Source organism: Tauraco erythrolophus, chromosome 16, assembly GCF_009769465.1.
Source record: "Tauraco erythrolophus isolate bTauEry1 chromosome 16, bTauEry1.pri, whole genome shotgun sequence".
NCBI lineage: Eukaryota > Metazoa > Chordata > Aves > Musophagiformes > Musophagidae > Tauraco > Tauraco erythrolophus.
The window spans coordinates 12,303,813-12,326,197 of record NC_141480.1 but is presented as its reverse complement, the minus strand read 5'-3'; the positions used below and the strand labels follow the sequence as shown (position 1 = coordinate 12,326,197).

Below are 22,385 nucleotides of genomic sequence, written 5' to 3'. Positions count from 1 at the left end.
CCTGACGCTGGGCTGCGAGCCCCCCAGGCGCTGGCTATCCCAGTGCGGCTGAGCGGGGCTGGGAGCAGCACCCGGCAGGGACGGGAACACGGGAGGTGAGCAGGCACAGCACCATCCCAGTCCCACGCAGCCCCATGAGTCCTCTTCCAGTCTGGAAATACACTGCAAAAGCCCAGAAGAGGATGTAGAAGCCAAGGAATGGCCAAAGCGAGCCAGTAGTTTCTTCTTTTTGATCCTCCTCCATCATATCCTTAATGTAAACCATGTCCAACAAGAAGCAGACTACCATCAGCTATAAAATTAGCACAGGGGTAAATTCAGGCTCGCAAGGAGGACTGGTGACTGCACGCAGCCTCCTGTGTTTCTCTCATCTTGTTTGAAAATTAAATATCTTTTGTTCCATGCCCTAACCTTGCTTGCAGTCACTAGAGCACACTCCAGGGAAAGGCAGCAGGATGCTCCATTTTTGGCTCCATTTCTTTTCCTCCTGTTATTGGCACGAGACCGCTGTGCACACAAGTTCAGTGGGATATGTTTCATCATACTCCACTGCTCCTAACGGGCCTGTCTTTTGCATTTCTTTTCTGTTTATCTTTTCCCCAGGAAGTTCAGCGGAAAATATGCATCTCGTGATGAAGGTCCCTCAGCTGGACTGGACCATTTTCAAGCACAGCATCAGCATAGCATAGAAGCCAAAGAGTTGTTATTATGGCCAGGTTAGAAAAGATTGGGGCTTTTAATTTCCCCCCTTGTTTAAATACATATCTTCCTCCTTCCCAAAAAGTAACCCACAGTTGGTGACTAGCGGGCACCAGTGGGTTGCAGCCTCCTTGTCCGAGCAGGTAAGGGCCTGAGCGTCGCTCAGGAGGGCACAGAGACCCCAGCCCCCAAGGATGGGGCACATCCAGGGCATGGCATGAGCTTTGGGAAAGGCAAGCGGGCTGCCCAGTCCATTCTGCACCCACTCCCCGGGCAGCCTCGGCAGCCCCCTGCCTCCAGCCTGTCCACGATGCACCCACAGCCCAGCCCTGGCACTGCAGCTCTGCCCTATGCTCAGCTCTTCCGCGGGGAGAGGGAAAGATGTGCTGAGGGACACGGATCAGCCCTGTCAGTGCCTGGGAGCATCCTCTGCCCTGGCACCGCGTGGTCCCAGGTGCTGGCACAGCAATATAGGGCCATCCCAGAGCAAAGGCAAGGAGAGAAACAAGCTGCCCCCTGCCAGAGGGACCCCAGCCCTGAACACAAGGAGGATGGCAGAGCTCGAGAGCTGGGGAAAGGGGCAGCTTTCTGCTCTCGGGAAATGAGTATATGTGCCCCACACCACAGCCCCGGGACTCCCACGCTGCTGCCCCAGCACACCTGCCATCCTGGGAATTGAACGGGATGTGCTGTGCACCAACTGCAGTTCCCTTTTAATAATACATCACCAGCAGGGTGGCTCAGCAGCCCTCCTCTGCTCATCCACCTCCTCATTAGCCTGACTCCGCTTGCTCCATTTAGAGCCAGTGCACAAATTAATGGAGCACTAATCAGCTGGGGAGGAGCTATTAATAGTTGTGTGTGTCCCCTTCTTCCTCCCTCCTTCTCCCCCTCCCCAGCCCTCTCCCTGCCTCCATCCTCGGGTCCCCTGTGCCAGGCTGTCACCCAGGAGGACGGGGGTACCTGGAAGAGCTCGGAGTCGTCGGTGCTGTACTGGCTGGAGTCGGTCTCCGAGTGCTCCCCGCACCACTGCAGCTCGCTGAAGCAGCCGGCCGAGTCGAAGTCACTGGCATCCAGCTGAGACAAATCAATCTCGGGGAAGTCAGAGTAGAGGTGCTCCTCGCCAGACACCTCGTACTGGGGAGAGAAGAGATGGGGGTGAGCCCACCGCCATGCCAGAGGGGTGGGCAGCAATGGGCAGCCGCAACCACCAGTGGAGATGGCCAGTCTGCCCATGTGTGCCGCCGCCTCTGCTTGAGCCTGTTACCCAGACCCTCTTTCAAATAAGCTTTGGCAAGTGGCTTCAGGAGCAATTACACGGTGGTGGAGAGCACAGAGAGCAGCTTTTCTCTAGGCATTTTGCAAATCAGTTTCCACAGCCTCGCACTGGCACTGCTGGTTACTGAAAGCCACCCTGCAACTGCCACCAAACCCCCCGCCTGCACCCCGTGCCGTGGCAGGTGTTGGAGCAGCAGAGCCCTGTCCCCTCCGGCGAGCAGAAGCTCAGGGCACGGAGCTGCCACCCAGGCTGCAGTAAAGCAGCTGCTGGTGCTCTTTGGGGAAACTGAAGCCATTCCTGCCTTTGGCACCCTAAGGGGGACATCCAGGGTTATCCAGCTGCCCTGGGCAGTGATAATGGAGGGAGACAAGAGACTCGGGCGCGCACAAGATAGCAACGCATGGGGCCAAGCTTTGGTGAGTGGCCTCACACCGGGTCAGCGCGGCTGCTCTGTACCCCATCCCCATTCCCACCACATGGCACTGAAACACTCAGGGACAGTCTCTCTGGGGAAGTGCACATCCTGCACATCCCAGGGCACCGCTGAGGCCATACAGACCCTTGTCCCTGCATTGCACACACAGGATGAGAAAAACGGCACGGAAACAAAGCGATGTCCGGGTGCCCACAGGGAACCGAAATAAAAATCTCCATTTAACCACAGAAAGCAGCTGGGGACCTGCCCCACTTCTGCCTGGCTCCCAGCCGCTGCCCGGCCACAAAGGCCGTAGTGGCATCCAGCACCCATGGGAGAGAGGGGAGAGAGAACTGGCATGGGCATGGGCACGGCACTGCCTGCGCCGCCGCTCGCTTGCCTGCACCATCCCTCGGGTCCCGCTCGGGTTTGCTCCCATTGCCCAGGTTCAAACGCGGAGGGGAGAGGTCTGGTGTGATTCCTCCCAGTATTGGCTGCCCCGGGGGGAGTTTTCTGGCCGTGAGGGAAGCAAGTTTATTTACATAGCAAACAGATTTTGGAGCAGGCAAACATCTGAGCACGTGAGAGAGGCTGCAGGGGCAGGAGAACACAGGGCCTCCCCTCCTGAAGTGCCCTGGAAGAGTCTCCACCCACACTCAATGGGAAGGAAAAGGGATTTCAAATAGAGATGCAGAAATGGAAAAAACAGTGTTTCTCTCTTTTTTCTTTTTTTTTTTAAATTAGGATAATGTGGGATTATTGTGTTTCCACAGCCCTATGGCACACCAAAGAACATTCCTGTGCGCACCCGACACACTCTCCATTTTGCGTTTCTCACCTGCTTTCTGCCCCACTCCCTCCTAGAGATGGTGGAAGAAAGGGTGGGCAGTTTGGAAGACGTAGCAAAGGAGAGAGCAGCTTCACGGCCCCGTAGCGAGCCAGCACCATGTCCCAGCAGCGGAGCACTGGCCTGGCTGTGCCCATGGCTGCAGCAGGGCTGGGGGCTGTGGGGAGCTGCTGGCGCTGCCCTGGCTCTGCCGGTGCGAGCAAATCCCACATGGTCCGGGGAGCCGCCCCCGAGCTGGGGGGATGCTCTCCCCAGCATCCTCCCTCCTCCCTGCCGCTGGACGGTGGTGTATCAGGTACACATTCACCAGCATGGTGCTGCCAAGTGTATCAGGCACAACAAAAGGTCGATGCAATCCCCTGAATGGTCCTGGGATCTGGATACTCCTCATGGGCCCCCCAAGGCCAGGGCTCTTTAAACCTGCCCTGCAAAAACCTTTGCTTCCCGGGTGGTCAGAGCACATGTCAAGGGTCCCTGTCCTCATCACTGCCAGCTCTGGGGGACACAGATGTCACCCTTCCCCCAGCTCTCCTGTCCTCTCTGCTCAGGGGCATCCTGGGCTGCGCTGCGATCAGGAGTCCTTTGGCCTCTCAGATGTGTCCCTCACCTGCTGTGTCTCTGCTTTCCTGCCACCGCTCTGCGCCTGCTCCAGAAAAAGTCTTGCAACAACTTTGGCTCCCCCAAATCTTCCCATGGGAACACAGGCAAAGGCTTTTATTTTTAGACAAGCCATACATACATATATATACGTGTGTCTCTATGTGTGCGTGTGTGCGTTCAATTAAAAATAGCAAAGCAGTCAAATTCTCCTGCTCCTTTTGATATGCCACAAGGGAAAAGATCCTGGTGCTGAGATCACAAGGAGCAGCTGACACCAGCGCTCGAGATGTCTTTTGATCAGCTCCACAGATGTGACATGTCCCCATTGGCAACAGGGCTGGGTAAAAATAAACTCCTGCAATCTAACGCTGCTGAGCTGCCCTCTCTGGGCACCCTGGGGCAGGGGTGCCCCGGCACTGCTGTGCTGCGTGCAGCCATCCTGAGGCAGTGGTTGGCAGTGGATGCTCCCAGGTTCCTGGCTAGCACAGGTCAGGAGTGCTCAAAAACTCAGCTCTGCCTGGAGTCTCTGGAGGGAATCCAACCTGGTCTAGTGGAAGGTGTCCCTGCCCATGGCAGGGCAGTTGGAACTGGATGATCTTTAAGGTCTTTTCCAATCCAAACCATTCTATGATTCTGTGAACTCAGCACTCTGAGCACTGCTAGCCCAGCACTGAGCGCCGAGAGCAGAGCCCCTCTGGGCTGGCCGCAGCGGTAGGGGAGGACCCAGCCCCCGCCCGGGTAGAGGGTGGCAGCAGCGATGGGGATGCTGCCTGTGGGCACTGGACCTCATCTGCTCTGACTTTCCCTTTTCCCACCCTTTGCATTTCCTGCTGCCTTGGGAGAGGAGTGAACTTTTGTTCTAATTTTACTTGGGAGTTTGTAGGAAGATCAGCCATGGGTTCTTGGTGTGCAGCCAGCAAACATCCATGGAGACATGCTCAAAAATTTGGAGGCATCCTTCAGCCCAGACACCTGGCCCGTGCTCACGCTGCAGTGTGGCTGCAACTGGAAAGTTGCCGGCAGCCTGTTGCAACTTGTCTGATGAATCCCTGCTCCGGTGAAGAGAGACATCCAGGCAGCTACGCAGGTGTCCCCCTGCCACACACCTACATCCTTTAGGGGAGCAGGAGCCCGAGCCTGGGCGTCCCCTCCGGCAGCCAGAGCGCCCCACAGCAACACTGCACACGCAGCTGCACCCGAGAGCCAAAGCTAAAAGGCAGAGGGTGTCTGGGGTAACAGCCCCATTCACAGACATCCTCCTCGGCTTTCTTTAAAGCTTGAACCAACTCCGACCTCAGCCCCAGCAGAAACGCAATCGCAATTGCAGGACAAAGAGGCAGCTGATACTTGCTGCGTGTTGCAAGGAGCTTTGCCTCTGCAGAGGCTTTGCTCGCTGGGAGGACGGAGCATTAACGTGTTTATTCATTTACTGCTGGGCTCGGACAGCCCTGCCCCACTGCGAGGGGTTTATAACTTCATTCGTGGGAGCAGGGGTTGCCCCAGGAGGCTGGCAGGGACCTTCATGCCACGGGTTTGTGTTCGCTTCGTGCCCTGGCCAAGGCTGGCTGGACCCGGCAGCAGCCACACTGTGCGCGCCCAGGGACAGCCGGGAGAGCAGGAGGGTTCTGCGCCCGCCGCGGCTGCACCGCCTGCTGCCAGCCCCACCGTCCACATCCCCCACGGCGGAGCTGGCAATAGCGGGAAAGCGCAAGGGACAGTCTCCAAACTGGCAGTCAAGGACACTCGGAGGTCACCTCACCAACTCTCCTGTCCCAGGGAGCCTCGGCTGCACCTCAGTGTTTCCAAAGTACCGGCGGGGTCTCTCCCTAAGCACTGCAGGTGAGGAGGGGCCAGATCCCACCAGCCTGCGCTACGCCTTCTCCTGGAAACCCCATGCGAGCAAATCAGCCTGAGGGCTTCTGCTGGCTCCTGAGTCAGCATCCCTTTGTCTCCCAGGGCTGTGAATGGAAGAGCTCCCAGGTCCTGTGGAGACTGCACCCAGAGGGGCACCTGCTGCTTGGACTTCCCGTCCCCTTGCAAAGCCCCCAATCCTTGCCCTTTCTGGGGCAGCGGCAGAGCAGGACGAGGAGCTGGCATAGAGGTTAGCTCCATCTCCCTGCCCCATCGTGAGGGCAGCTGATGCAGGCAACTGTGTCTTAGAGCCCCCAGCAGCTCCAGCATGTGTCCAGGGCTGGACCTGCAGCAGGCTGATGGCAGCCACTGGCTGGAGCCACATTCAAGGATGACCCGTTGAGCACAGCTCAGTGCTGGCCCCCGAGACCATGGGGATGGCAGGTGGGACGCTTCTCCTTTCAGGTCTTTATCCTGCTTTGGAGCAGCATTAACTCTGGTGCGGGAGCACATGAGGTCTTATCTCTGCAGAGACACGAGGTTCCTCTCCAAGCCCAACTCTAATTCAAATATTGGATTAACAAGGCAGGAAATGTTTTCTTCTTTTTCAGTGTCAACTTGGGCTCCTCACACTAAACCCCCTGGTCAGTGGGGCTGGAGAGGCCAGCTGGGGCCGGGCTGCTGGCTCCCTGGGGCAGCCATACCCAGTGAACCCACCAAGAGCACACCTTGGCTCCAGGAGTGTGCAGCCAGCTTGCCCAGGGAGCAGGCAGTGCATGGCACGGCCCTCCTGCCTGCCAGCCTGAAAACAGGCACCTGCCACTGGAGCTCAGCAGCCTTCAGGCAAACGCTGATGCTTCGAGGTTTTGCCTTCCCTGTGGCAAGCCTGGGAAAGAAGCAAAGGGGCGATGCCACCTCCAGACACGATCTTGGAGGAACCGCAGCCCTGTGCCAGGCAATAGCAACCTAAACCAGGGCAAGCAAGAGAGCTCAGCTGGCTGGTGCCTGTGGTGCTTAACTGGCTCAGGGGGGCTGGGGATGGGGCAGTGACCGTGACGAATTGACCCGCAGGTCCTCTCCTCTGTCACACCCCCGACAACGGCGCCGATAGAAATTCCCCTTATCTGCAAAACCCTTGGGTCCAGATTCTTGAAGTTGTGGCCAAGTGTTTAGCAGTGAGGCTCCGAGTGCGCCGGGCGATGGCACACGCATTGTGCTCCTGCTTAGTGAGGCTGCAAAAGTTCCAGCTTCTGAAGCCTGCCGGTGTGAAAGCGCTGCTGGATGGGCACAGTGCCTTCGCAGGAACTTAATCCTGTTTGAGCCTGGAAGACCAGATTTGCATTGTCGCCTGCATACACAGCCCCAGGATGCTTTGCAATTGCCTTGTCACTCACATGCCACTTTGCTGTATGGAAAAAAGGAAGGAAAGTAGCAGCTCCTCAGAGGGGCCGAAGGAATCGGCCAGAAACAGGCAGCCCACCTCCTTGCCAAGGAGCGGAAGCAGTAACTCAGCCCTGCACAGAGCCTCCTCCCTCCCCACAGCCAAGTGCCTACCCATAAATATACATCCCCACACGTTGGAGACAGAGCCCCAAATTAGCCAGCGGCGTTTAGGCTGGGACCCAAACCAGCAGACGGTGAGAAATGCCGAGAACACGAACACCAGCTCCCACCAGCCCTCCTTGGGCAGCACGGACAGCGCCGGCTCTCAGTGCCCGCGTTTGCGGCCAGCCAGGGAGTTTCCCCCTCCTCGCCCTCACCCCTGGCTTGTCTCTAAAAAAGAAAGAAAATCCTTGGGCAGGGGTTTTGGAGAGAGCCGTCCGGGCTTATCAGGGAAATCCGTAATTACGGACTGCTTGAAACAGGGATTACAGCCATGCAGGGAGCCGGGCACCATACACTGTTTCTTCCCTGGGCAGGCAGGAGTGGCCAGCTGGCACAGCGGTGGGCATAGCTGCCCACCCCACCAGCTGCTTCAGGCAGGGGGCAGCCCCACTCAGGCAGGTAGAGACGGGCACCTGCAGACCCCCAGCACCCTGCCGGGCTGCCCCAGCACCAGAGCTGGGGGGCAATGGGGGCACGTAGCCACTGCGACGACCCACGCTGGGGCCAAACCCAGCCCCATCTGCCCCAGGGTGCATCCTGCTGTCCCCGCAGCTCCCACCCAGGGGACATGGTCCCCATGTGGTCAGGCCACCAGCACCCCAGGGGGGTGAAGCTGGGTGCTGCCAGCCCCAAATCATCTCCAAGGATGCGCCAGCTCTCTCCCAGCCCTCCCAGCTCAGTGGGACCTGAGTGGGGTGGGCAGCCCCCCTCCAGTACCAGGGAGGAGGGCAGAGGTGAGGATGGAGGAGAGAGCTATAAATAAGTGTAAATACAGCAAGGAGGCACCTGGCCAGAGCTGTGAAGGTCACCGTAGCCCGTGCCAGCAGATAAGCAACCCCCCTCCCCACTGGCATTTGACAAAATGTCACTGTGAATGAGGGAGAGGTGGTGTCGGGTTGTGCCTTGGCCTGGCCACCCCTTGCCACCCCCTGGTATTTATAGCCCAAGAGCCCCACAGTGCTGGGCAAGCGGTCGGTCTCTCCTCAGGAGGCAGCGGAGGCAGGGGGGACCCTGCCTGCACACACATTGACGTGACATGGTGGAGAGAGGATCGAGGGGTGCAGAGGCAACGCTGTGCAGCTGCAGGCTCCCCAATTTTTGCGGAAAAGGAGCCCAGGAATCTCCCAGGCTCCCAGGTCTGCACAGAGGTGTGCAACACCTCGCTGTCCTGCTGGGAGCGAGGCAGTTCGCCCTCTGCGCTCTGCCGACTTTTAATTTTTTCCAATTTCTACTCATCTGTTTTAACGATTCAGCCCAGCCAGCAAGAGGAAAAAAACTGCACTAGCATTTAAAGCCTGGACAAAATAAATCGCAGGTTGATCCCTTCTTCCACTCGAGCCGTTCAAAAACAACCGCTGCTTGTCCGCATTGCCGCGGCATGTTGGAGCTGCCGCGGCAGCGCCGGGCCCCACGCCGGATGCCCTGCACCAACACGCGTGGAGCAGCCACCATCGCAACGCAGCCCACGAAGGACAGGGTGGGCAAGGGGAAGGTCAGGTAGCACCAGGGACCCGGCCCGGCGGCACCAGCAGGATGAGGGGTGCTTGGTGCCAGGCTCTGAGCCACAGCCCGAGCGTGAACGTGGTCTCGCTCGCTGACTTTTGTCTTACATTAGCAGGGTGTAATTAAGATCAACCATGAGATGCCAGTAATAGGAAATATTAAACATTAACTGCAAACAATAAACACGAACTTGCCAGGATATCTTTGATATGGGGGAAAGATGGAAGAAATTGCACTAAACTATCCCCGAATCAAAGGACAGAAAAAAGGAGCCTGAGATACTGGTAATAATGCCCTGAATAAACAACTCTCTGCTGGAACATTTTAAACAAAGGTGTGTCGGGTTTAGGAAGAAGGGCAGCAGCAAAGCATATCACAGGTTACAGAGCTGCGTGTTCATACTATGCGCGGCAGCTGTTTGTTTGGGCTCCAAATTACAAAACCCACTTTATTTCTGCCTCAGCCCCGGGACGGGCCAGCCCAGGGCTGCAAGACCTGCCAGTGCCATGGCAGAGCCATGGAGACCTCACAGCCCCAGCCACTCCACACGGAGCCCAAATCACCTGCCTGCTACCGTCACTCTCCGGCACTGGCACCATCGCTGCCACGGCAACACCACCAAGCACCGGGCAAGGGCAGAAAAGGAGAACTGACGGTTGTTTTGCCCCGTGCAAGGAGAGGAGGCAGCAGGTACACACAGATGGGAACAGGTCGTTCCCAAAGCGGGACGCTCCTCTCTCAACACCAGCTAATGGAAACAGCACCTGCCGACTGTGGCTGCTGCCAAGAGCCATGCCGTGACGGCTGCTGCCATGTCCCCAGGATACGGTCTGCCAGGCGGAGGGCTGTCCGGGCAGTGCCAGCATGCTTGGGCACACACAGCATGCTGATAACAGTGTCTCTCATTGCAAAAGAAGTGTGACAGCTTTATCCTGCACCCCTTGAGGCAAAGAGCAGCACCCCATGCCAACCCTGTCAGCAGCCAGCCTGGCAAACACCACCCACCACCCGCTGATCCTTGCACAGCAGAGAGCAGCACCTCGAAATATGCACATGCCAGTGGCTGCTGCCAGCCTTGCTCCATCACCGATGGGTGCTGCAGGCAGTGAGGCTGGCACTGCTCGATGGCATCAGCCAGGCAGGGCACGGGCCCGGTCCTGAACCCTGGTGGTGTTTTCTAAGAAATTCCTTGTTATCGCCCCAAAGGCAGGACCAACAGACAGCAACCAGCACGTGCTGAGCCGGGTACAAAAGCACAGCGGGAACTGAAATGTCCCACCAGCTCAGGCAGTGCCCAGCCCTGCCACGCGATCCCCTGGCCGGGCTGAGAGGCAGAGGCAGGAGCAGGCAGGTGCTGGGCTCCAGCACGACGCTCACCTCCTCGCCAGGCAGCACGGCTGCATGGGGCAAGGACCACACCAGAGGTGGCACAGGCCCTGCAACCTCCAGAGGCTCTGCACAGGATACCCAGCGGGGCAGGGAGCCGCGGGGGCCATTGCCGAGGCTGGCGGGAGCATGGAGACCCCGAAACACTTCAGGACTGCTTCCACTAACAGACCCACAGCTGGAGGTGGCAGGAAACACTGTAGCCCCGCGAGATGAGCTGGGGATCCCCAGGAGTGGGGGTGCTCCCAAGTACCAGCCAGGGTGGTGGCACAGGGGGGCTGGGCTGTGCCATGGGAGAGGGCAAGTGCCTGACTCAGTGAGGAGCTGACTATTAGCCAGCTCTGCTGGTCACAAAAATTCCCCATGATGGCAACTCCCTCCTTTTGAAAGGAAAACATGAGGGGGCGATTATTTTCAGACTTTCCTCTTCTGATGTCCCGGCAGGCAGCAGCCACATGACGGCTGTGGGCAGAGGGATGCCAGCAAGGAGGCTCCTCCAGGGCCGGGGTGGCTGCAGGGGCTGGAGGAGAAGCAGTCCTGCCTTGCTCTGGCCACCGGCCCCTTTGGAGGTTTGGTCACCAGCTCGCAGGCTGACCAGGCTCCATGAGGCCCTTTCCATCTGGAGGATATTGCAAACGTCCTCCCATGGCACAGCCTTTCCCAGCTAACACCAGTTCAGCGCCACGGGCATCATTCACCCTGGCACCAGCAGCTCTTTGCCCCTCTCAGCCAGCTGCAAGAGCAAATCCCTGCCAGGAGGCAGCGAGAAACTGTCCCTCCAGCTCCCCACGCTACAAGCGAGGTTGAACCTGCAGTAGCACAAGCAGGGAAGCAGAGCTGCTGCCCACAGGGAGCATGGTAGACACGTGTGTGATGCCACGTTGGGCTCCCGCTCCAGAGCTGCCCAGGCTGCCCAGCCTCAGCTGTGCTCCCTACCCACAGCCACAGCCTCAGGTTCTTCCACGGTGTTGTCCCTGGAAAGCTCCCCTTGGCTTTGCCAGGGGCCACAGCCGCAGCCTATGGCCCTGGGAATCCCTGAACTGCTCCCTGGGGCTGGCACAGGCAACGTGGGGAAGCCGGGAGGCTTTCGGGGTCCACAGGCAGGTGGCAGGGAGGGAGCATGCTGGCAGGGCAAGCTCTCAGTGGCACCAGAGCCACTCACCCCACAGTGCTGCCAGCTCTGGGGTTGCTGCCTTGAGGCTGTAAAATGACAGGGGAGGGGAGGCCAGCTCGGGGTGAACTATCATTACCAAAAAATCCTCCTCCTCTGGCTCACGACACCAAACACAGGGCTTTCCAGGTAGCAGCTAGCAGGAGGCAGTGGCTCGGCATGCAGCCTGGCTCTCAGTCTGTCCCCTGCCGGGAGCACTCCCAGTCCCTTTTGGCTGGTAGGTGGCAGGTAGGAGAGGGAGGAAAGCATGTCTCCTGCCTGCAGGTTTTGTACCGAAGCTCAGAGAGATGCTGAGGCTGTCCCCGCCATGGAAGGCAGCACGGTGCCCCACACCGCTCAGTGCTGCCCGCGCTGTCGGCAGCAAAGCACCCTCTTAGTGCTAATCAGGCCGAGGAAGGAGACAGGGAAGGTTCAAGCTGGGGTTAAGAAGGCGCAAGGAGGATCTTCCCGCATTAGCCTGACCTCCCAGCAGGTCCAGCCCCGATGCTCTGCTGCCATAGGCACTCTCCAACACCGCGCCGTGCCTTGCCGGGGTCAGGGCACCATCGCCAAACCCACCCACTGTGACCCGCGACGGACCCTTTCTCCTGCCGGACACCAGCTGTGCTGGCCCTCCTGCAGGGGGCTTTGGGGGAACCCCGCTGTGCACAGCTCCCGCACAAGAAATGAAGTTTGCAGCTGGATGCACGAGGACTTGAAGGATGAAAACCGCTGGGAAAGGGCAAAGCTGCTCAGATCTGTCCGTACCCTCCCACCAGGCCTGTCCACGCATGCCCAGGCCCATATCCCAGCAGGGGTGGAAGAACCAGCCCTGCCCAGCCCTCCCTGTGGTCCCCCATGAGAGCAAGGAGAGGGGTCCACTCCCCCACCCCTTCTCCTGATTTGGGGGCTCCCTCCTCTCCCCGCTCCGGCTGGGCTCACCAGCTGGGCACTGCAATCTCCCTGACTCAATTACTGCCCATTTTCTGCACAGCACCTGGAGGTGTCCTGGACAGAGGAGACGCTTCACCACCCGGAGTGGTCACTGCTTGGCTCGGCTCCGGCACAGCTCTGCCTGCGCTCCCCAGGAAAGCCGGTGTGGGGGGAGCGGGGGGAGCGGGGGAACCTGGGCACCAGCTGGCAGGCACAGAGCGGGCACTGCTGACCTGGGCTCTCCCAGGCAGGGCTGTGCCAGCCCCAGCACCCCAAAACTGCAGAGAGCTGGCAGGGCTGCATCGCCCTTTCAATGACTTGAACCACCTAAAAACGTGGTGGGGAAGGGCGATGCTGAACAGCTGGGTATTTTCCAGGTGGGCACCATCAGTGCTGGGAAATCACCTGTATTAACTGATTAACAGTACTGACACCATTCAATTATTATAGTGGGGAAACTGAGGTACAGGACGGTGAAACAAGAGCAGGTTCCAGGGGTCCCGCGACCCCAGGCTGTGCACATGGCTCACAAGGCGGACGGCAGGGGCGCGATCCCGGAGCAGCACGTCTGGGGCTGCTGTGCAGGCGCCTGCTGCACTTTCACTGGCACAACCTGTTTGGCCTGGGGATTTCCCAGTGCTACACCGACTGGCATAAGGTTTTGCTGTGCTGGGTCTGCACCGGAGCACTGCCGGTGTCCCAGGAAGCAGCGGGTGTCCCAGCCAGCCCACCTGCCCCAGGAACTCAGGGCTGCAGCCTGTCCCTGCTTTTTGGCTCTGCAGGGAGCATTTCTGGGAGCCGCAGCCTGGAGCCAGCGTTGCTTTGAACTTTCCCGGCATTGGGACTGGGCGCTCCCCTCTCTCCCCCTGCAAACAACTGACTCACCCCAGTAAGAAACTGCTCCAAGATCTCCAGATAGAAAAATCCCTCCAAGGGCAAAACGCTCCTTTGGGAGCATATGCAAATCCAGGCGATCACCCACGCGCACAAAGCTTTGTGCTATTCCAAACTTCTCCCTGCGAGGGACCACACCTTCCCTCTCCCGAAAACCCCAGCCCGGTGGGGTGCACGGGAGCTGCCCACCCAGGCGGGGTTTGGCCGCTCCCCTCTGCAGCGGCTGGAGGCTGGGACCCCTCTCCCTCCTCCAAACCAGTAGGGGCAAAGCCCACAAACATGACTTCCAATGCTTAGACCCTTTTACCCCCTCCCTGTCCTGCTCAAGCTCCCTTACAGCCCTGCCCTGAGCTTGCCTGCTCCCCAGCCTTGTCCCTGCTGTTTTTGACCCTAGCTAATCCAGAGATCATCCTAAAGCCAGAGACCTTGGGGTTCGCTGGCCTGAAGTCCAGACCTCAAATCTGGATCTGACAGCCTGGTGCCCAAGAACTGGTCTGACCCAGCATCCACCTCTGGATCAGGACCATGGGAGCGTCATGTCCCAGACGGCCCGAATCCCCATACCAGGCTCGCAGGGGTTAAGGCGCCTGCTGGGTGTGCCACCTTCACACACTTTGAATGGTTCCAGCCCTGGCAGCAGCTCCCTTCATGTGAGCAGCTCCAGTTACCGCCCGTTCCTGCCACTGTGCCTTGCTTTTATCCTGTCCACCTCCCCGCTCCATGGAAGCCATCCGTCTCCCTCTCAGCTGCCTCCACTCGCCGTGTCAGGGACTGCCATGTGGGAGTGCGGCCAGGTGTCCTTGGGCAGAGCCTCCAATGTCACCTTGGAGGGGACGGACACGGGTCCGGCAGGGAAGCAGGGCAGCAGGGTCTGTGGCCACAGCCAGCGTGGCACCAGCGGGGGAACCTCGCAGGGACCCTGCCCAGGCCATGTGGGCTGAGCCTGTGGGTGAAACTGGCTCCATGCCTTCCCGCCGCTGCCGGAGGTGAACAAGCGTCCCCTGTGCCTACGAGCCCCCGGCAGTGCAGGCATGGCGGGCATGGTGCCACAGCATGCAAACCCCTCGGTCTCTCCATCCAGCGCTCCTCTGCAAGTGTGGTTTCCAACCATGGGCGGCGGGGTGGAGCCGTGTGTCCCCAGACCTGACTGAGCCACGCTCGGTTATGCAAACCACAACCCGAGCTGTTTCAACTAGCTGGACTGCTGCCTGGCAGTCAGGTGCCTTCCTCCTCCTCCTCCTCCTCCTCCCTAAAAGGCTGCCAGGCCCCTGCAGGCAGCTGCCCAGGCTCCAGCGCGTGCCTCTGTCCCCACGCTGAACACGCTGTGCCTGCTGTGAACAAGGGGGTCTCCCCTGGGGTGCCCCAGGAGGTGGGGGCAGGTGCGGGGTCTTGCCGTCCCCCGGCACGGCACGCTGTTATCCCACAGTGCAGCTATGAACCAGTCCCGTCAGCAGGTTTCACAGTCCTTGAGGTGTCCTCAAGTGACCGCTACTGCCAATGCACAGGGTGCACCACGGGCAACCAGAGGAAAGGTTGTCCACGTGCAGCTCGCACCCACATGGCACCCATCGCACTCAGCCGGGAGCAGGGAGCTGGGGCTGTGCCAGTCCCAGGGTGCAGCAGAGGTGGGGAAGGGGCCGTTTGCTCTGTAGCTGGTGAGTTTTGCCCAGCACTATGGCCGTGCTGGCATCTCCCGCCCAGTCTGCAGCCTTGGGGGGATGCAGGAACCTAAGCAAACTGCTCTCTGTGACCTGCTGCCATCAAAATTTGGAAGGGGGCAGGAAAAAACAGTCAAGGTGCTTTGAGCCACAAAGGAGGCATCTGGTAGAGCTGGTCACCATGTCTGTCACTGGCTGGCTCGGCCACACTCATGTCTCAAGGCCATGGCTCAGTGTTTGGTTTTTCCTGGAGAAACTACCCAGGCTGGGAGAGGAGAGGAGCCAGGGCATGGAGAGCATCTGCTCCAAACAGGCTCCAAACAGGCTCCGACATCTTGCAAAACGGGAAAAACCCCAGATCTGAGCACCAGGCATCTTCATGCAAATCTCATCCTTCCCAAGGCAGCACTGACCTCATGCTCTGGGACAACAGGAAACCTGCAGCTCGGCTCTGTGAAGGCTCTTCATCCTTTGCACAACACTTCGGCCTCTCCTTAAATTTCAACACGGATTGCAGGGAAATTCATATGCCACCGATTGAGTCAGCAGAGGCCCAGCAGGGGCTGGCTCCGGCAGAGAAATGTTCCCAACCACCCCTAGCTGTTCCCAGCAGCTCCAGCAGCACGGCCAGGGTAGCTGGGCTGCTGCCACAGGTTAGGCGCTGTATGGATTAGCAGCTCCGCAGGGCAATAGCTGACGCTGTGCTGAAACGCAGGATGAAGAGTGATGAAGGCAGCACCAAGGCTGCGGGGGTCCTGCCATGGATGGTCTGACCCAGGGAGCCCAGGTGGGAACATGGAGAGGGAGAAGTGCTGCAGAGCCATCCTTTGTACCACTCATTGGAAAGGGGAGAGGAATCAGTCAGCCCAGCGCATGGAGAACTGCCGGGAGAGGGAGCTGACACGGGGCTAGGGTGGCACAAGAGATGGCTCCATCCCTGCAACGTGTTTCTTTACTACAAACTTCTGTGCAACAAAATAAGGCCTTTGCCAAACCAAATGGGACCCGAGCCAGCTCCTTCCAAGGCTCCCTGGGATGCTCCACTCTATCCATCCCTCAGCGGGTGCCAAGCTCTTGTCGCGGGTGTCAGCTTTTGTGTTTGGGGTGTTTTTCCAGCCGGTGCTGGATGTCCTTGATGAGCTTCTCCACAAAGGTGGTATCAAGCTGGAGGAGTGGGGAAACCTGCCTGTGCTGAATAGTAAAACCCACTGGCAACGCTGTGACGCTCCTCCAGACGCTGCATCTAAATATAGACTCCTCATTTATTACCCTGCCGGCTGATGGATTCGGTGAGAGGAGCCGGGGGGCTACACTGATGCTGGGGATTGCCCATGCACATCCAGTGCAGGAACTCACGTTGGCGTAAACAGGTTGCAAAGCATAAAATAGACCATGACCCTTCTCCCTGAGTATCTCCTGAGAAACGAGGCTGGTTTGCTGGTGAGACGCTGTGGGTCTGAATCCCCCACTCTGCATCCCAGAGGCGTTTAGTGATGCGCTGGCAGGACCAGGTCCTGCCTGGGGGGAAGGACTCCCCCTGCTCCTGCCAAGAGCAGCCGTGGTACCCAGGCCTCCCAGTGAAGGATGCGTGGCTCTCCTCTGGCTTCCCTGTTGATGAAGGCAGGCAGGCTTCCTCACCCAAACCAGCCACGGATGCCAGCGCTCGACCCGACTGCACCATCTCCCTCAGACTACGGACAAGGGATCTTTTCTGCCAAACACTCAGGTCACAACAGGATTTGTCCCTCTGTCATACATCCCAAAGGGAAGGTGATATGCCCCAAAATTTGCTGGGGACCAGAAGCCTCCATGATGCCTTGGCAAGATTTTCCTGAGACTCTGTTCACTGATGGGAAACGTGGTGGTGGAGGGGAAGGGGTGGATGCTCATGGCAGGACAGGCAGGGGAGAATGGAGGCCGCATCCTGCATGCCCAAAAAAATCCTGCCAGGCTCAGCTCTGGGACACAGCATGAATGCAGCTGCCATGGGGATGAGGCACGGGCAAGAGCAAGAGGGGTAAGCCTGGGACGCCGTAAAACACTGCTGGCTGCCACCCACCCTCACCCACGGCTGCGAGCGGCCATGCTGCAACACCCGTCCCCTGACAGCTGACATCGCCCGCGCGGCCCCCGCCCCTTCACTGAGCTCCCGTGGGGGAGCGTTCGAGGGGGTGGGACTTGGTGGGACCCCAAAGGTGCTCCTGCCAAAACCCCAGCACTGACCCCAGCCCACGGCTCTGGCAGAGCCGTCCCAGGAGCTGCAGGGCTGGTGTGAGCTGCCCACAGCCTCCTGCCCAGGCAGAGCAAGGTCCTGGGACCTTTCCTGCTGCTCTCTGGTGGGGACATTGGAGCAGGGGCCCTGTGCAAGAGGCAGGAGGGGCAGGGAGCCATGCTCCCATGGGTGCCATTGAGCCGCAGGCTGTGTGCTTGCTGCCCCCATCAACATATCTGGGAAAAATGGGTAAAAAAAGGGGACGCACTGCAAGCCAGCCCCTAGCCCCATGCGGCCAGGAAGCCAGGCTGGGCTGAGGCACTGCTGGCTGCTTGCAGCAGCCGTCCCCCCGGCTCTTGGCGCTGAGTCCCATTGAGACAGGGCCAAGCAGGACAGGAACTCCAGGCATCCTGCCTCCTGCTGCCGGCGCTCCCGGCTGGCCGGTTCACGCTGGGACACCTGCTCCCTGGGTGGCCAGGGCACCCCGCTGCCAATACTGCCGGCCCCGGCCACGGCTCCTGCCCCATGACCACAGTGCCGGCCAAAGGAAACAGCCTGCTGGCTCCCCAGCCCACCCGGCCTTTCTCCCACAGCCATCCCACCAGCCAAGTGGGAGGCTGGGAAGCAGCAGGAGGGAAGGGGTTAAGCCATTAATCATCCGTGCTGGAGAGTGGCTGGAACCAGGGCCCACAGCACCCACAGGAGCACCAGTCCTGCACCCTACTCGCCCCGGTATTGGGACCACCCAAGGGTCTCGCAGAGTGGCAGGGGGTTGCTGGGGGCTGCCTCGGACACAGCTCTGGGTGAATCCATGGCAGCAGCAAAGGCAGACATGGCGTCCGCAGCGCCTGTGCCACCACTCATGTGGGGATCGGGAAGCTGGTGGGTTTGCATGGCATTCCCGCCCCACTCCTGCCCATCGCACGTCCTCCCACTGCACACCTGCCCATTGCACACCCTTGCCTTGCACACTCCCCGCCTCGCACACGCTCCTGCTGCACTCTTGCCCATCACTGGCACTGGAAGGGTGCAATGCAGGCACCCTGAGTGTCCCTTGGGCAGGGGCGGAGGTGACTCCTCCTGCTCCTGAGCATCTCAGGAGCTAAACTGGGTGGCTGCAAAAACAGCCCAAGGCCCCTGGACACCAGAGATGCTCGCACCCCAGGCTGCTGTCCCTGTGCCAGGACAGGCAGGACAAGGCGTGGGGCTCATGCAAGGCAGCTGAAAAAGCCACCTTCTCACTCACAGGTCCTCGGACTGTTGTTGCCAGTGGCTCCCGGGGACCTGTAGCAGCACGATGGGGAGGGAGCTGGGGTTCTGCAAGCTCACGGGAGCCCACAAACGCCCCTCAGCCCAGCCCTGGATACAACAGGATGCTCCCAGTCTTGAAATTCCCATTCTGTCTCCACTTGGCGACCGGAGACGGGGGACAGAATTCGACCCATTCCCCCCAGATCTCACTATCTTCCAATCAACCTTCATGTTTTTGGGGTGTAGGGAAGCCCAAAGCAGTCTGACTCTCACTGCAGCCGGTCCCATGCTATGTTCCTCAGCTGGACTTCACAGACGGAACTGCCCTTCTTTTGGGGGAATGTCTGGGCTCACCAGGCAGAGGCCCATCAGAGACCCCATGCCTTTGGGGGCTGCTCCCCCTTCTCCCCTAGTTCCCTGCTCAGGGACCATCCTATGCAAAAAGCCTCACAGCAACCCAAAAAAAACCCAAACGTGATCTCTGGATGACCTCCTCCTCCCTGCGCTGACATCTGTGGAAACAGTAGAGAAGGGACGCTCGGACACCGTGCTTCTGCCTCCTCCCTCAGCCCCAGAGGCCTTTCCCCTGCTTTCCCCAGGCTCATAGGGGGGCATAAACCCTTGGGCAGTAGCTGGTATTTGGGTAACAGGCCACTGTTGGAGATGCAGAGCCAGGAGCATGCGCTGCTGTTGTCCTGACAGACGGACGGTTGTCAGGACAGCAGCAGCGCGTGCTCCAGCAACTCTCCCACGGCTGCCAGCAACCACCCCCGGGACCCCCAAGGCCAGATGGGGCGGGTGGCAGATGGGGGAAGGGCTCAGCAGGGAGCAGAGGCTGCCCTCCCTGCCTGCAGCTCTGTTCTCACTGCCTGCACCTCTGCCCTCCCTGCCTGCACCTCTGCCCTCCTGCCTGCACCTCTGCCCTCCCTGCCTGCACCTCTGCCCTCCTGCCTGCACCTCTGCCCTCCCTGTCTGCAGGTCTCTGGGCTCAGGGCAGCTCCCATGGCCTCACTGCTTTTGTCCCTCCAGGACGGCAGCTTATTTTGGATGGTGACATGTGCTGGGTGAGGCTTTGCTCCTCTCCTGCCGGAAGAAACCCTGTCCCCATCCCTGATGGGATGCTCTGCAACAGGCTACTTCACCCCCAACAGCTCAAGTGCCCTGACTGTGCCTCAGTTTCCCCCCCTCACCCTCTCCCACCTTTCTCCGCAGGAGGATTTCGCTAACACCTGCCAAGGGATTTGCAACTATAAAGGGCTCGTTAAGTGCTACCCATGCCTGCGAGCTGACTGGCATCCATCTTGGCAGACACCCAGTGCTGTCCTGGAGAAACCTCTGCAAAAATCGCACCCCATGCCTGCCGCCCCCCGGCCCTGGGCAGCCCCTCGCCCCGGCCATCGACCCTCAGCGGGGGCACCGGGTCCCGGGGGATCCCATGGGAAGGAGGCAGCGCCCGGGCAGTGAGCACAGGGGACATCCAAAGAAGGAAAGGAGTCAGATGGACGGAGGAGCCGGCTGGGCTCCCTGGCTGGCCCATACTGTAAAAGGAGTGGGAAAAGGGACTGCACAGCTCTGGCTCCAGCAGTTTTAAGATGGCTGTGAAGCTGAGAGGAGGAGGATGACATTAACTCTCCCAGCACTGTGCTGCAGCCAGGAGACCGCGGTGAGGAAGAACAGTAGGTTTCCCAAGGCTCCACTTAACGGCAGATGGACCGGGGTCTGCCCCGACTCCCACTGGATAAAACACAGCTGGTGTTTTCAGGCCTGGCAGCACTGAGTGGGGAGATGCTGCCCTCAGACAGGCTGTGGGGAGGAGGAGGAGGAGGAGGAGGAGGAGGAAGAGGAAGAGGAAGAGGCACACGGTGGATGGCTGCAGGAGGGAGGTGACCCTCCATGGGTACAAGATGACAGCAGGACCTCAAAGACCCCTTGAACATGGGCTCCCTGGGAAAGTGCCCTCACCCTCATGCTGCCCCCAGGAAAGCACCCCATCGGGTGCTCAAACACCTTGGGAGGGGCAGGAAAGGGGCACCCATGGGTGCCACCCCTCGAGGCACCTGCCTGTCAGCACTGCCATCCCTTGCTAGCTGCTCAGTGGGGAGCGGCAGGGCTGAGCGGTTGCTCAGCTTCCCTCCTCTTTTCCCTGTGGACATGCACGTGAATAATCACTTTTTTCCTGCTTAATGTTTTCCTTTAAAAAAATCAGACTTGGCCTTCCCTGCGCTGTTCTGTGGGATCCATCAGAGCTGCAGGAACCCAGGCACAGCAACTGAGGAGCAAAGGGATCAGGCGCTTAACGGCAACTTCCCGTCTCCGAAATGTTTATTGGTCATTGACGTCAAGTAATTATTGAGAATTATTAATTAAGAAAGCATTTAAGCACACTGCTTTTGTTGAGGTTTTGTCATTACAATTAGTTTATTGGCCAACAGGAGCAACATCAGCCTTTGCAATTGCTTGAAGCGCAGCAAAGCGCCTATAATTAATTTCCCTTTCCGCAGCAAGCCTTTTGCTTTGACCTACCTTGGGGACTTTCTCCAGGTGTGCCAACCACAGCAGCTCTGGAAACACCCAGCCAAAGGGACGGCAAGAGGCTGTCAGACGGGAACACCATGTTCCCGCTCGACTGTCAGAGGCGACTACGTGTGGATAGCAGCTCTTTTCGGGAAAGCATCCTGGCCAGGCACCCTGAGCCTGGGCATGGAGCTGCGGGGTGAATGAGGTTGAGTCCCACAGCCTCTCCAGGGCCACCCTGCCACGCTCCCATGCCACCTGCTGCCATGTCTCTGACTCTCCTGGCACCCACCTTCCCATGCCAGCACCGGTGTCCTGCTGCAGAGCAGCTCGATGCAGGCAGGAGCAAAGGCACGGTCACCTGCAGCCTTGTGTGACGGGCGATTCAGCGCCAGACTCTGTCCCCACACATGGGCACCCTGGGATGCTCTGCCCCGAGGGGCTCCAGTGGGCAAAAGACCAGTGGGGCAGCACCGGAGGCTGCTCTGTGTACCCATCTGGGGCAGATCAGACAATTGCAGCGTCTGGGGGCTCCCAACCTCTCTCCTACCAAACCGACACCCCTTCCACAGGGACAGACCTTGCTTCTGTAGGGGCAGTAGTATAAGTCCACCTAGAAAGGGGTCAGCCCTTCCCACTTCACCCCGTGCCTGCCCACGGCCAGGAGGGCCATGGCATGGGCAGGCGGTTATGCACCATCTCCTCCCCAAGAAACCTGCCGAGGCCTGCGCGGGTGCAGACTTTGAAGCACCAACGTCTCCCCCCTCCCTGCCTGGGTGACTTGCGTGCCGTGGCTATCACCTGATTTGGCATCCCACCAGCCGCACTTTGAAAGAGATTTTCTTTCCATCTCCTTCCCGTCCTGGGGAACCGGCTGGCTCCCAGGTGCTCGGCACTGGGAGGCACTGCTTTGCCAGCCCACTGCTTTCCAAGGGCTCCTCCAAGTCCTTTGTGTGCTGGCAGCACCCACAGCAGGCAGCAGCAGGGATAAATTGGGGCTGGGGGTGCCCAGCGAATGGGACAGCCCCACCAGCACCAAGCAGGAGAGGGGACACAAGATTTGTGTTTGGAGTGGCCCAGGGCATGAATTCTGGTGGGTTATTGCTCCCTTATTTCTTGGGTCCTCTGGCCCAAGGGGATGTGACCCCATAGCGGGGTTGCATCCTCGTCACTTACAGCCCACTCTCCTCTTGCCACCCACCCTGCTCGGCCCCGTTGCTGTACCCTGTCTCACGCAGGCGGGCAGCCCGGGCACCGTGTGCTGCAGCTCCTGCCTCGCTGGTGCATGCACACATGTGCCCCATGCACACCTGCTCACGCACACCCTAGGCTTGCAGCAACGTGGCTGCTCCAGCACTCGAACCCCCAGGCCTGGCTGGAGAGGGGAGTAAGGCCGGGAGGCAGGCTGACCCCGTGAGAGGCTGGGCTGCCACTTAGGATGGGGTCTTGAGCGCTGCCCCGGGCTGGGATCCTGCCTCAGCCCAGGCACAGCCAGGCGAGCCTCAGGCTGGTCCCTCCAGCAGCCATTCCTGCCTGCTCCCGTCTCTCCTGGGGCTACGGCAGTTCTTCCTTCCCTGGGAAAGACGGG

At 59.5% G+C, this 22,385-nt stretch overlaps 1 protein-coding gene across 1 annotated transcript in view; it reads right to left on the bottom strand.

The window, feature by feature from the left end:
• PPARGC1B (PPARG coactivator 1 beta) overlaps positions 1–22,385 on the bottom strand; it is a 47,363-nt gene that overhangs the window by 10,819 nt on the left and 14,159 nt on the right. The window contains exon 2 of the mRNA XM_086621600.1: positions 1,663–1,836. Coding sequence (XP_086477726.1) covers positions 1,663–1,836 — 174 coding nt within the window. The remainder of the gene's footprint in view (positions 1–1,662; positions 1,837–22,385) is intronic.